Raw genomic sequence first — 12837 nt, forward strand, 5'->3', positions numbered from 1 at the left:
GGATCCAGCAAATGAGGCTAAGGTGGAGAGGCCACTGAGGTAGAAGGAAAAACCAGGGAGAGGGCAGTGTCAAAGACTGAATTGTGTCCCCCAAACATGTGTGGTATCTGTTTGGCTGGGCCAGGATTCCCAGTATTGTGTGACTGTCCACCAGTCTGTCATCTGATATGATTTTCCTGTTTTGTAAATCCTACCTCTAGGATGTTAATAAGGTAGGATTAGCGGCAGTTACATTAATTAGACTCAATCTACAAGATTGGATTGTATCTTAAGGCACTCTCTTTTGTGATATAAAAAAGAGAAGCAAGCAGAGAGACAAGGGGACCTCGTATCACCACGAAAGCAACGCCGAGAGAAGAATGCGTTCTTTGGACCCAGTGTTCCTACAAGGAAAAGCTCCTAGACCAAGGGGAGATTGATGACAAGGACCCTCCGCCAAAGCCAACAGAGAGAGAAAGCCTTCCCCTAGAACTGATGCCCTGAATTTGGACTTCTAGCCTACTATACTATGGGAGAATAAACTTCTCTTTGTTAAAGCCATCCACTTACGGTATTTCTGTTATAGTAGCACTAAGATAACTAAGACAGGCAGTGAACAGAAGGCAAAAGAAAGAGCAGCCAGAGGGTGTTAGAAGGCCAAGATGCTGACCACTGGATTTGGCAACCTGGAAATTGCCCCTGACCTTGATAAGTCAGGAGCCCTGGTGGGTTAATGGTTAAAAGCTTGGCTGCTAACCAAAAGGTTGGCAGTTGGAATCCACCAGCTACTCCTTGGAAACCTTATGGGGCAGTTCTACTCTGTCCTATACAGTCACTATGAGTCAGAATCAACTCAACAGCAATGAGTTTGGGGTTTGGTAAGTAGAAGGAAGAGTATGAAAGCACCTGGAATGGGATAAAGAGACATTTCTTTTGTGAAACTATGCATTGAATGGGGATAAATAAATGGGGCAAGTGGCTGGAAAAACTGTGAGATGGGGTTGGGGGGCACTTTTCCCAAATGGTTGATATTAAGACATGTCTTAAGGCTTACGGAAATGACTCGGTGACAGGAAAAATGATGCAGAAAGAGAGCTGTGGGAGGATATGAAGTCAGTACGGAAGAGGAGTCGGCCTTGGATAGGAGCAGGGGCACTTCTTTCACTTCAACAGAAGACAGAATTTGTGGGTTACAGAGAAAAATAAACTGGTAGCATTTGTGGGAAAAAAATGTCATTTGAATGTGATTGCGTCTGTTTTCTCAGTGATGTATACAGCAAGGTCATTAGCCAGGGAGGGAGGGGTAAGAGTAGACAGAGGAGGAAAGTTGCAAAATAGTCTCATGCTGGGCAATGTAAAGTGATAATTTAAATTAGTGATAATCAATTTAAATATGACCTGAGACAGCACGTAACATGAGTACCTAACCTGAAACGAGAAGGCATTGGGCCCGTCTAGGAACTGAAAGAAGTGCAGTGTGGCCAAAACACACAAAGCAAGGCAAGAATGGTGTGACTAGAGCTGAGGAGAGGGCTACCAGATCACATAGTCGGATTTTGATCCTTAGAAAGCAGAGAGTCTCTGAGGGGTTTTAGGTAGACACATGACACTTTCAAGTAATCATTCTGGAAAACCAAACCAAACCCATTGCCATCGAGTCAATTCTGACTCACAGTGACCCTACAGGGCAGAGCAGAGCTGCCCCATGGGTTTCCAAATAGAGGCTGAATGCTTAACCACTGCGCCACCAAGGCTCTGATCATTCTGGAAGCAATGTGAAGAACAGGTTGGAAGGGGCAAGGGCGGCTACAGGGGATTGGTTAGGAGGCTACTGCAGTAATCCTGGGGAAAGCTAGGACTGGGGATGGGGCGCTGGCGATAAAGAAAAGTAGATGGATTCAAGTGTTATTTAGGAGGCAGAATGGTCAGGACTTAGAGGCACCTTAAATCTGGGAGATGAAGGAGAGAATCAAAGAGGACCCTGGGTTTCTGGATAGAACTCCCACAGGTCTAGGTCCTCTACGACGAGGAACCTACCTCAAAGCACTTGCAAAGTCTTCTCTCCTAAACACGTTGAATCCCTTTGTCTGTTTCTCTTCTTGGATCCCTGCCAGCCTGGTGGAAGCTTACCTGTCCCTCATTCTCTAATAGTGTTCTGACCATGCCCAGAAGGGCAGTCTCAGGTTTCCTAGGAGTTGTCCTAATTCTATTGGAGCTCAAGATTGTATTAGCCCTCTTTTTTTCCTCCTTAAATAATTATATACCCCCCACAGGGCTCCCCTTTTGAGTTGTTGCAATTTTTTAGCTTTCAAATTCACACCTAGTTTTAGCTGAAAAGACAAAAAAAATTAGGTGGTAAAATCCTAAACTATGTACTGCAGGCAGTAGGGGCCAAATGATTTGAAAGCATGCAGAGAGAGCAGAGAATCTAGCCCGTGGTGAATGCCACAGGAGAGCAAGGAATGTGTCTGGCCCATTCTCCACAAGCAAGGCTGGACCCTGCTCTGACCCTTTTCACCCTGCCTTCAAGGTAGGAGTTGCTCTGCTTGGTCAAGGGCAAGACAACTAATTAGGCTAAGGCACCTTATTCCATCCTAGTGGATGGGTAAGTTGAATCAGTTACTCCTGAGCCTAGCTACTTTACTAGTCCCTTAGGTCATAAAGTGGATGACTAGAAGGTGGGAGGAACTCAAAGGCTGAGGGGAAGCCCAAAGGCTAAGCTGAATCTTCCAACCTTGCTCTATCAGAGCTCTGCACTGGGATTATCAGCAATGAATACAGAGACACGATTCACTAGCTAGCTGTTGTCCCTTGCATATATCATGAATCTTACCTGGGGTTAGTGGGAAGCAGTAGGGTAACGGGCAGGGCAGAATTTAAACTGTTTCTTCTCATTTTGAGTCATACCACATCAGCAAATGAAGGTCTTGGAAGCTTTACTTTATCCACGTCATTAAGGTCGACTCTACTTTGAAGAGGCAGCTCTTCCCCAGTCATCTTTTGAGTGCCTTCCAACCTGGGGGGCTCATCTCCCAGCACTATATCAGACAATGTTCCACTGCCATTCATAATGTTTTCATTGGCTAATTCTTTTCAGAAGTAGACTGCCGGGTCCTTCTTCCTAGTCTGTCTTAGTCTGGAAGCTCAGCTGAAACCTGTCCTCCATGGGTGACCCTGGTGGTATCTGAATACTGGTGGCATAGCTTCCAGCATCACAGCAACACACAAGCCCCCACAGTACGACAAACTGATAGACACTCGTCTATGCCAAGAAATATGGAAGACAGCTTCCTGGCCAAATGACTGGAAGAGATCCATATTTATCCCTATTCCCAAGAAAGCTGATCCAACCGAATGTGGGAATTATAGAACAATATGATTAATATCACACACAAGCAAAATTTTGCTGAAGATCATTCAAAAACAGCTGCAGCAGAGGAATCCCGGCGGCCATGCTCCCCAGACCTTCTGTTGACACAGGACAGGAACCATCCCCGAAGACAACTCATCAGAAATGAAAGGGACTGGTCAGCAGGTGGGGGAGAGACGCTGATGAAGAGTGAGCTATTTATATCACGTGGACACTTGAAATTGTGTTGGCAACTCTTGTCTGGAGGGGGGATGGGAGGATAGAGAGAGAGGGAAGCAGGCAAAATTGTCAAGAAAGGAGAGACTGAAAGGGCTGACTCAAGAGGGGGAGAGTAAGTGGGAGTAGGGAGTGAGATGTATGTAAACTTATATGTGACAGACTGATTGGATTTGTAAACGTTCACTTGAAGCTTAATAAAAGTTATTAAAAAAAAAAAAAAAAAAAAACAGCTGCAGCAGTATATCAGCAGGGAACTGCCAGAAATTCAGGCTGGTTTCAGAAGAGGACGTGGAACCAGGGATATCACTGCTGATGTCAGATGGATCCTGGCTGAACGCAGAGAATACCAGAAGGATGTTTACCTGTGTTTTATTGACTATGCAAAGGCGTTCGACCGTGTGGATCATAACAAACTATGGATAACATTGCGAAGAACAGGAATTCCAGAACACTTAATTGTGCTCATGAGGAGCCTTTACATGGATCAAGAGGCAGCTGTTCGGACAGAACAAGGGGATACTGATCGGTTTAAAGTCAGGAAGGGTGTGCAGCAGGGTTGTATTCTTTCACCATACCTATTTAATCTGTATGCTAAACAAATAATATGAGAAGCTGGACTATATGAAGAAGAAAGGGGCATCAGGATTGGAGGAAGACTCATTAACAACCTGCATTATGCAGATGACACAACCTTGCTTGCTGAAAGTGAAGAGGACTTGAAGCATTTACTAAAGAAGATCAAAGACCACAGCCTTCAGTATGGATTACACCTCAACATAAAGAAAACAAAAATCCTTGCAACTGGACCAATGAGCAACATCATGATAAATGGAGAAAAGATTGAAGTTGTCAAGGATTTCATTTTACTTGGATCCACAATCAACACCCATGGAAGCAGCAGTCGAGAAATCAAAAGACGCAATGCACTGGGCAAATCTGCTGCAAAGGACCTCTTCAAAGTGTGGAAGAGCAAAGACGTCACCCTCAAGACTAATGTGTGCCTGACCCAAGCCACGGTATTTTCCATCGCATCATATGCATGTGAAAGCTGGACAATGAATAAGGAAGACCGAAGAAGAGTTGACGCCTTTGAATTGTGATGCTGGCGAAGAATATTGAATATACCACGGACTGCCCAAAGAACAAATAAATCTGTCTTGGAAGAAGTGCGGCCAGAATGCTCCTTAGAGGCAAGCATGGCGAGACTGCGTCTTACATACTTTGGACATGTTGTCAGGAGGGATCAGTCCCTGGAGAAGGACATCATGCTTGGCAGAGTACAGGGTCAGAGGAAAAGAGGAAGACCCTCAACGAGGTGGATTGACACAGTGGCCGCAACCATGAGCTCAAGCATAGCAACAATTGTAAGGATGGCACAAGACCGGGCAGTGTTTCATTCTGTTGTGCACAGGGTCGCTATGAGTCGGAACCGACTCGATGGCACCTAACAACAACAACAACAGAATTTAAGCAGTAATATCACCAAAGCCCCACTTAATATTGGCCTGGGTCTCTATATCCATTATTTCATTTAATCTTCACAAGATCCCTAAGGGCTGATAAGTAGTATCACCCCCATTTTACAGATGAAAAAACCAAGATGGCACAGTTGGACTGGAGCCCAGGTCTTTCTGACTCTAAAACTCTGCTTTTTTCAGTGCACCCAAAACACCTACCACCTAGAGGGGATTCCTAGGCAGAAGACTGGTGTTTCCCTGCCCAATCAGAAACCTGATTACATCAAGGAGAAAAAAAAACTTTTTAAAGACTTCGCCGGAAAATTCTCCAATGGCTCTACCACTTGCTAGTAAAAGACTGTCACCTCCCCAAATATCAGCTTCCATGTTTGTAAAAAAGGAGATCACCACCAGCAGCGTGCAAAGCACGTGAGAGGGTAAAATGAGACACAGCACGTGAAGCACCTGGGGCCTGACATAGAGTGTGTGTGTTGGAGGGGGTGCGGGCCCTAGTTAAGCCTTCAGCAGACCTGGCCAGGGTGGCTTTCATGGCTCTGCTCCCATGGGGTTCAGTGGTGTACAGTGAATAAAACCTGCACAAAGACCAAGGTTAGGGCAGCAGATGCAGGCTAGCATTAGGAAGACTTTTCTAACACTGGTCCTGGTCAACAATGGCCTGGGAGTCTATGGAACAGAAACCTCCAACGGGTGCTGGGGAGAGAACAGGTAACTGAATAGCAAATGTCAAAGCTGGCCTGCAGAACGTTGGCTCACATGGTGCTTTCTTAAGAAATATAATTAGGTCTAAATTCTTAAACATCAAGAGATTTAGAATATACATTTTGGGCTTCTACTGACATGAGAGTCTGAAAGATCTGAGCCCCTGTACTCGCATGAGAGCAATCAGTTGGAGCTAAAAAGCTGCTGCCCACCTGAGGGGAGCACACCTACCCCAATTCATCCATCACACTGCCATCCAAGCCCACTGTACTTTTTCCTGGCTCACTTCACCCAAGTACATTCCTGCGTGGTCCCCAGAGATGGGTACATTTTTAAACTCTGATGTATAGGATGGGACCCTCATGTTTAGGGAATCCTGAATTCCTCAAGCTTCGACTATGGTCACCTAATACCCTATTATGACAAACCGTAATAGCCACTGGGCATGTTCCCCAAGCCAGAGTAGCTAGGCCCAGGAGTAACTGATGCAACTTACCCATCCAGTAGGATGGAATAAGGTACCTTCACCTTGACCAGCGAGAGTCCCCAAAAGGACTCAAGACCACAACAATGTTAGACAGACGCCAGGGACTGGAGACGGGTTAGCCTCACTGAGTTCACCAACGGAATGCTTCAATCCTTTTCTTAGCTGGAGAAATGTCTACTGGGCTTAGCCCACTAATGAGACAAGAAATACTAGGGCTTTGCCAAGAGGTCTTGGGTAGGAGTCACCAGTTCCATTTCTCCATCTGTACTGGAAGAGAACCGAAAACCTTTACTGGACACACACCGTGGGCCAGCCACTTTTATAAAAATTATTTTTTCTTAATCCTTACAGCAACTAAGAAATGGTCAGAGAAACTGAGGCACAGAGAGATGGAGGTACATGTCATTCATTCTGACTCCAAAGCTGGTTATGATAGGCCAGAAAGAATGTGAAAGGGGGGCAAATTGCTCCTAAAGGAAAGGGATTGATTTAAAAAAAAAAAAAAATACAAATATACTGAATGTTTCTCCTGTTTTGTTTTAAGGAAAACAGCCTGTATTATTTCCTCATGCAGGAATGACTCTCAGCAGATATAAGGAGAAAAGAATTTTAGTTCAAGCCCAACATAAAACAGGAGAGGCACAACTACAATGATATTTTTCAAGGTGTTGCAGAAACTGATAGAGAATTCAGTAGGGCTGATGGTCAGAAAGCCCTTCCTGGGACCCCAGGAATAATTCTCAAGGAAAGCTTTCTTTCAAATCCTCTCTTTAATGGGCTTGTGTGAGCTTTTGCTGAAGTTCCCTCACACCCACTAGCATGCAGCCTAATTATTTAACCTCATGACTGGCAAGATTCCTTCCAAGTCATTTCAGGAGCTCTCTCAGGTAAATTACACAGCACCACCATCTAAATCAATTTAGCAAAATGAGTTTGTCCTCCTCTCAAACTGGAAAGACAAAGCGATGCCCCATGTGTACCTGGAGTCTAGTAACAACCTGGCCTTCTCGTTAAAGAAAGGGGCAAGCAGGTTCATGAGCTCGCCTTCTTCCAGACTCTGGTCTCCAGGGCGGCCAGGTTTGCAGGCTCCATCATAGTCTAAAATAGTGGAATCTGTGTGCCGTAAGTATCCATTTTTGCAGCCTCCTTTGGAACAGTCCTCCACAATCTGCAAATAAATGTATTTGGTCAAACAATGGAATAAGGGAGGGGCTGAGGGGGCTCATGGAAAGGACAGAAAGGATGGAGACAGAGAGTGAATAACAGGTGTGAGGGAGCTAGAGACACGGAGTCAGAGATAAAGAGACCAAGGAAATGAAAGGAGGAGGGAGAAGAGAGACGGACACAGGCACACAGGTCCACACAGTCACAAAGGCAGGGAGATGTTCTGGAAGGAGCAGAAAGATGTTTACATCACTTCTCCTAATGCTCAGTTTCCTCATCTATAAAATGGGCATGGTAATGCCACCTCCTGAGGTGGTTATGAGAATGAGATGAGATGGCTGACTCACAGTAAGTGCCTGGCACAGTGCCTTACTCACTATAGGTGCACAAGGCCTGTGCATTTCCCTACCCCATAACCCTTGTAAATTCTTCCCAAGACAGGTAAGGAAACATGTCATTAATAATGCTTTATGTGGACATTTATTATATACTTCTTATAATTCGCCCTTCTTCTTACATATCAGGAAGCAGACTTATTCTTTTTTTTTTTATTAACTTTTATTAAGCTTCAAGTGAACGTTTACAAATCCAATCAGTCTGTCACATATAAGTTTATATACATCTCACTCTGTACTCCCACTTGCTCTCCCCCTCTTGAGTCAGCCCTTTCAGTCTCTCCTTTCGTGACAATTTTGCCTGCTTCCCTCTCTATCTTCCCATCCCCCCTCCAGACAAGAGATGCCAACACAATCTCAAGTGTCCACCTGATATAATTAGCTCACTCTTCATCAGCATCTCTCTCCCACCCACTGACCAGTCCCTTTCATGTCTGATGAGTTGTCTTCGGGGATGGTTCCTGTCCTGGGCCAACAGAAGGTCTGGGGACCATGGCCACCGGGATTCCTCTAGTCTCAGACAATTAAGTATGGTCTTTTTATGAGAATTTGGGGTCTGCATCCCACTGATCTCCTGCTCCCTCAGGAGTTCTCTGTTGTGCTCCCTGTCAGGGCAGTCATCGATTGTGGCCGGGCACCAACTAGTTCTTCTGGTCTCAGGATGATGTAGGTCTCTGGTTCATGTGGCCCTTTCTGTCTCTTGGGCTCTAGTTGTCGTGTGACCTTGGTGTTCTTCATTTTCCTTTGCTCCAGATGGGTTGAGACCAATTGATGCATCTTAGATGGCCGCTTGTTAGCATTTAAGACCCCAGACGCCACATTTCAAAGTGGGATGCAGAATGATTTCATAATAGAATTATTTTGCCAATTGACTTAGAAGTCCCCTCAAACCATGGTCCCCAGACCCCCGCCCTTGCTCCGCTGACCTTTGAAGCATTCATTTTATCCCGGAAACTTCTTTGCTTTTGGTCCAGTCCAATTGAGCTGACCTTCCATGTATTGAGTGTTGTCTTTCCCTTCACCTAAAGCAGTTCTTATCTACTGATTAATCAATAAAATACCCTCTCTCTCCCTCCCTCCCTCCCTCCCCTCTTCGTAACCACAAAAGTATGTGTACTTCTCAGTTTTTACTATTTCTCAAGATCTTATAATAGTGGTCTTATACAATATTTGTCCTTTTGCCTCTGACTAATTTCGCTCAGCATAATGCCTTTCAGGTTCCTCCATGTTATGAAATCAGGAAGCAGACTTATTCTTTACAGACACATACTAATTAACATGACTTTGATTTGTTTCATTAGAAAGGTGGAGAGTTCCTAATTCCCAGGGAGATGTTATTTATTAATCCACCTTCCTGAGCCACTGAGGGTCCCACAGGAGTGGAACCAAGGATGTGTCTAGTTAAAGCCTGTGCTGGGCATGTCCTGAGGTGCTGCAATTAGCACTCTTTCTCCCCTTTCCAAAGCTGTAAATTTCCTCCACCAGTCTATAAATAACTCCTCTTGACTTCATTACTGCTGGTGATATACGCACTAGCCATCACTACTCTCTCCACACTTGCAAGATGATTAAGATTTTTAAATGGGACACAAGACCCACACAAATGAGCTGTTATTTATAGGGTCTTGTTTGCCACCAATCTAGTTTTTAAATCTATCAAATAAGCAATCTTCAAAGAAGGAAAAGTCCAGAGTATAATAATAAAAATAGTAATTGTAATTGCTATCATTTACTGAGTACTTATTATACGGCTTTCTATTTAAATATCACGACAATCCTAACAAGGAAATATTATCCCCACTGATGGAGAAAACTCAGGCTGGGAGTTTAAGTAACTTGCCCTCGTCACAGAGATAGTGGTGGCAAAGCCAAAACTCAAACTCAAGACTCCAAATACTTACTTACCTGCTTTGACATCCAAAACTATCTAGATTTTAATGGTCTCCTATTCATGACTCCATGAAATTGAACACCTTGAAGGCTAAAGATGTCAAATCTGTAGCTTCCTATCTCCCACCAGATCCTAGTCTTTGGGGTTCATTCAACATTGGAAAACATTTGCTCCAAATGTTCTGTACCAATGTAATTAGATGAGGGTTCTGCGTGGATGGGGGCAGGTTCTCACGCTGCCCAGATGTCACTGAGCTGGGTTCCAGATCAGAAGATTGCAGAAGACCTTGAGAAGGGAAGTCTAGTTCCATCACTGGCTCCTTATACTGCGATCAAAACCATCTGGGACTTCACAGCAGTCCAGAGACAAGGGTTCTATGTCCTGGGTAAATCATCTCCCCTCATCCGCTATGCCGTAGTTTCCAGTGCATAAAATGAATGGGTTGGATTAGATCTCTAAAGATCTCTCCATGCCCAACATCAGATGCCTATTATCCCCCCCACAACCACATTTGTTATTTTCTTTACAGTATTTATCACAATTTGCGACTATATGTTTGCTGTCAACTTTTACGACTAGCTCTCTAAGTTTGTAACTTTCAGGAGAAGGGACCTAGTCTTTTTGCTCTTCACTAGCACACAGCAGGCATTCAATACAGGCAGAATGAATGGATAACACATCGGATTCATTCAAGACTGGGAGAAAGCATGGGCTTGGGGTGGGCAGAATGAGGAATTAATTGCCATGTTCCTACCTCATCACTCTGCTCCAAATGCTGGTCACTCAGGAAATTATTCTTGTCATCCTCTCCAATTTTGATCACATCCTCATCCTCCTTGCTAGCCAGAAGCTACATGGAACGTGAAATGGTGTGAAAACGCAACCCAAAAAAGTGTGCAAGATGAATAAGTATGAATAAGTCAGTGATGTCTTTTTTTTTTTTTTTTAATGCAAAGCAAAACAACAAACAAAAAAAGAGGCAGAAAAAAAAACAAAAGGCCAAAGCCATGAAATAAAAATTAACCAAAGTTAGAACTGTTAATTCAGGCAAATCATAGACAGCTACCTGGGATCAAGATAATTTACGGACAAATTCCTCAAGAAACAGCCAAAGCCATTTTGTCCCTGCCCTTTGCATGGCCTTACCTGAACTGTTTTAAATCGAATATACTGACAACAGTGCTGCTGCCTATGCTAAACTCACTTTCAGATTATATAAAAGTAACAAGATTTTTTAAAATAGCATTGATGGAATTAAAAATATCAAATAGTGAGAAAGCAATAAATGAAATTTATGTTGTGCCCAATTTATGCATCACTTCTCCTATTATGCTTGGTAAAGTACAGAGTCAGCGGAAGAGAGGAAAACGCTCAACGAGATGGAGTGACACAGTGGCTGCAACAATGGGCTCAAGCATAACGATTGTAAGGATGGCGCAGGACCAGCAGTGTTTCGTTCTGTGGTACACAGGGTCACTATGAGTTGGAACCGACTCAAGAGCACCAAACAACAACATCTCCTATTTAGCACAGCGCATAAACCTCTTTTCTGACTGTCAGACATCTCAGATGGACAGTCCCAACAACACTGTCATTTTGTTGACAAAAAGTCCTCATCACTAATGAGTATCAAGCTTCTGTGATGACAGCTTTATACTTTTGGAAATGAAGGACAGTGATTTACAAAGACTGCAGAAGTTCCAAGTCCTTTAAAGAAGTGCAAATCCCAAAGCGTCCGTACTCTGCATTTTAAAGAACAGACAGTACAAAGTTCTCAAGAAAGCAGGATCTCAGCTCTCTGGGAGAGTGAAATTTCTAGTCAAGGGCCACTTGGATCAACCAAGTAAAAAAATGAGAGGAAAGGTGGCCATCCTAAGGGAGTAAAGCCTGAGTCAGTCAAAGCTGTTTCAAAAATATATCAAACCTCATCTGATCAAAGGTGCTAAAATCACAAACAGTGCTGGGTCACTTGTGGGGCATGTTTTCAAAGGAGAAAAACCTAAAACAAAGCAAACGGACTTCAGAAAGTCAGTTTTATAGAAGCATCCCAGAATCAGAACACATTCAACCTAACCATATCCAAATCTGCAATTCGGATCAATCAGAACTGAGGATCAAAAACCAGATCTTACTATGCTAACGTTCAAGCATTAAACAACTGTCTAATGCTTGAATGTTAGTATAGCTGTCATTTGCCATTGATGAATGCATGTTCTACAGAACAAAACATTGCCCAGTCCTGTGCCACTTCAAGACTGTCGGTATACTCAAGTCCATTGTTGTGGCCACTGTATTTTGAGTGCCTTCCAACCTAGGGGGTTCATTTTCCAGCACTGTATCGGACAGTATTCTGTTGTAATCCATAGGATTTTGATTTGGTAATTTTCAGAAATAGATCACCAGGCCTTTCTTCCTAGTCTGTCTTAGTCTGGAAGTTCTGCTGAAACCTGACACCATGGGTGGCCCTGCTAGTACAGGTAGTCCCTGACTTAAAACGTTTAGAGTTACAACAGATTGCATTTACAACCATCTTTTTTTTTATATATATATATCTTACCATTAGTAATATGTACTACATACAATGCTGCAGCATGGAATTTGTTGATGGTATCATTCTCAGATGTTCAATGTTATGATTTGCTATTCAAAACACCGCCGTATAGCTGGCTATGAAAAGTATAAGAAAGAGGTATTCGACTAACATCAGAGCTGACTTACAATGGAGTCGTTGGAATGTATACCTGCCATAAGTCAGGGACTACCTATCTTTGAAATACCAGTGGCAGAGATTCCACCATCATGGCAACACACAAGCCACCAGCAGACTAGTAAACAGACTAGATATGTGTAAATATATTTACTAAGGCATCGAAGTTTACAAGCATGTGAGGGACCCTATCTTTCTACGGGCTTCTTCCCCTCAGTATTAAAATTTTCTCAAGTGATGTAGATCAACAATGACTATGAAACAAGGTGAGAGTATAAAATGGGAAACTCTTCTGGAAAACATACTGGCAATTGCTTATAAAATTATCCTATGACCCAGGAATTCCATTCCTAAGTATTTACCAAGAACGATAAAAACATATGTCCACACAATGACTTGTGCATGAATGCTCATATCAGTTTTAACATAATAACCAAAAACTGGAAGT

At 43.4% G+C, this 12837-nt stretch overlaps 1 protein-coding gene across 3 annotated transcripts in view; it reads right to left on the reverse strand.

Annotated features, from left to right (window-relative positions):
• The window catches only part of CDK5RAP2 (CDK5 regulatory subunit associated protein 2), a 228257-nt gene that overhangs the window by 83381 nt on the left and 132039 nt on the right, over positions 1 to 12837 (reverse strand). For all 3 annotated transcript variants that reach the window (XM_049897012.1, XM_049897010.1, XM_049897011.1), the window contains 2 exons: positions 10437 to 10532; positions 7213 to 7400 (listed from right to left, as the gene is read on the reverse strand). In XM_049897012.1, coding sequence (XP_049752969.1) covers positions 7213 to 7400; positions 10437 to 10532 — 284 coding nt within the window. The remainder of the gene's footprint in view (positions 1 to 7212; positions 7401 to 10436; positions 10533 to 12837) is intronic.

The sequence above is a fragment of the Elephas maximus genome, chromosome 9 (genome assembly GCF_024166365.1).
Source record: "Elephas maximus indicus isolate mEleMax1 chromosome 9, mEleMax1 primary haplotype, whole genome shotgun sequence".
NCBI lineage: Eukaryota > Metazoa > Chordata > Mammalia > Proboscidea > Elephantidae > Elephas > Elephas maximus.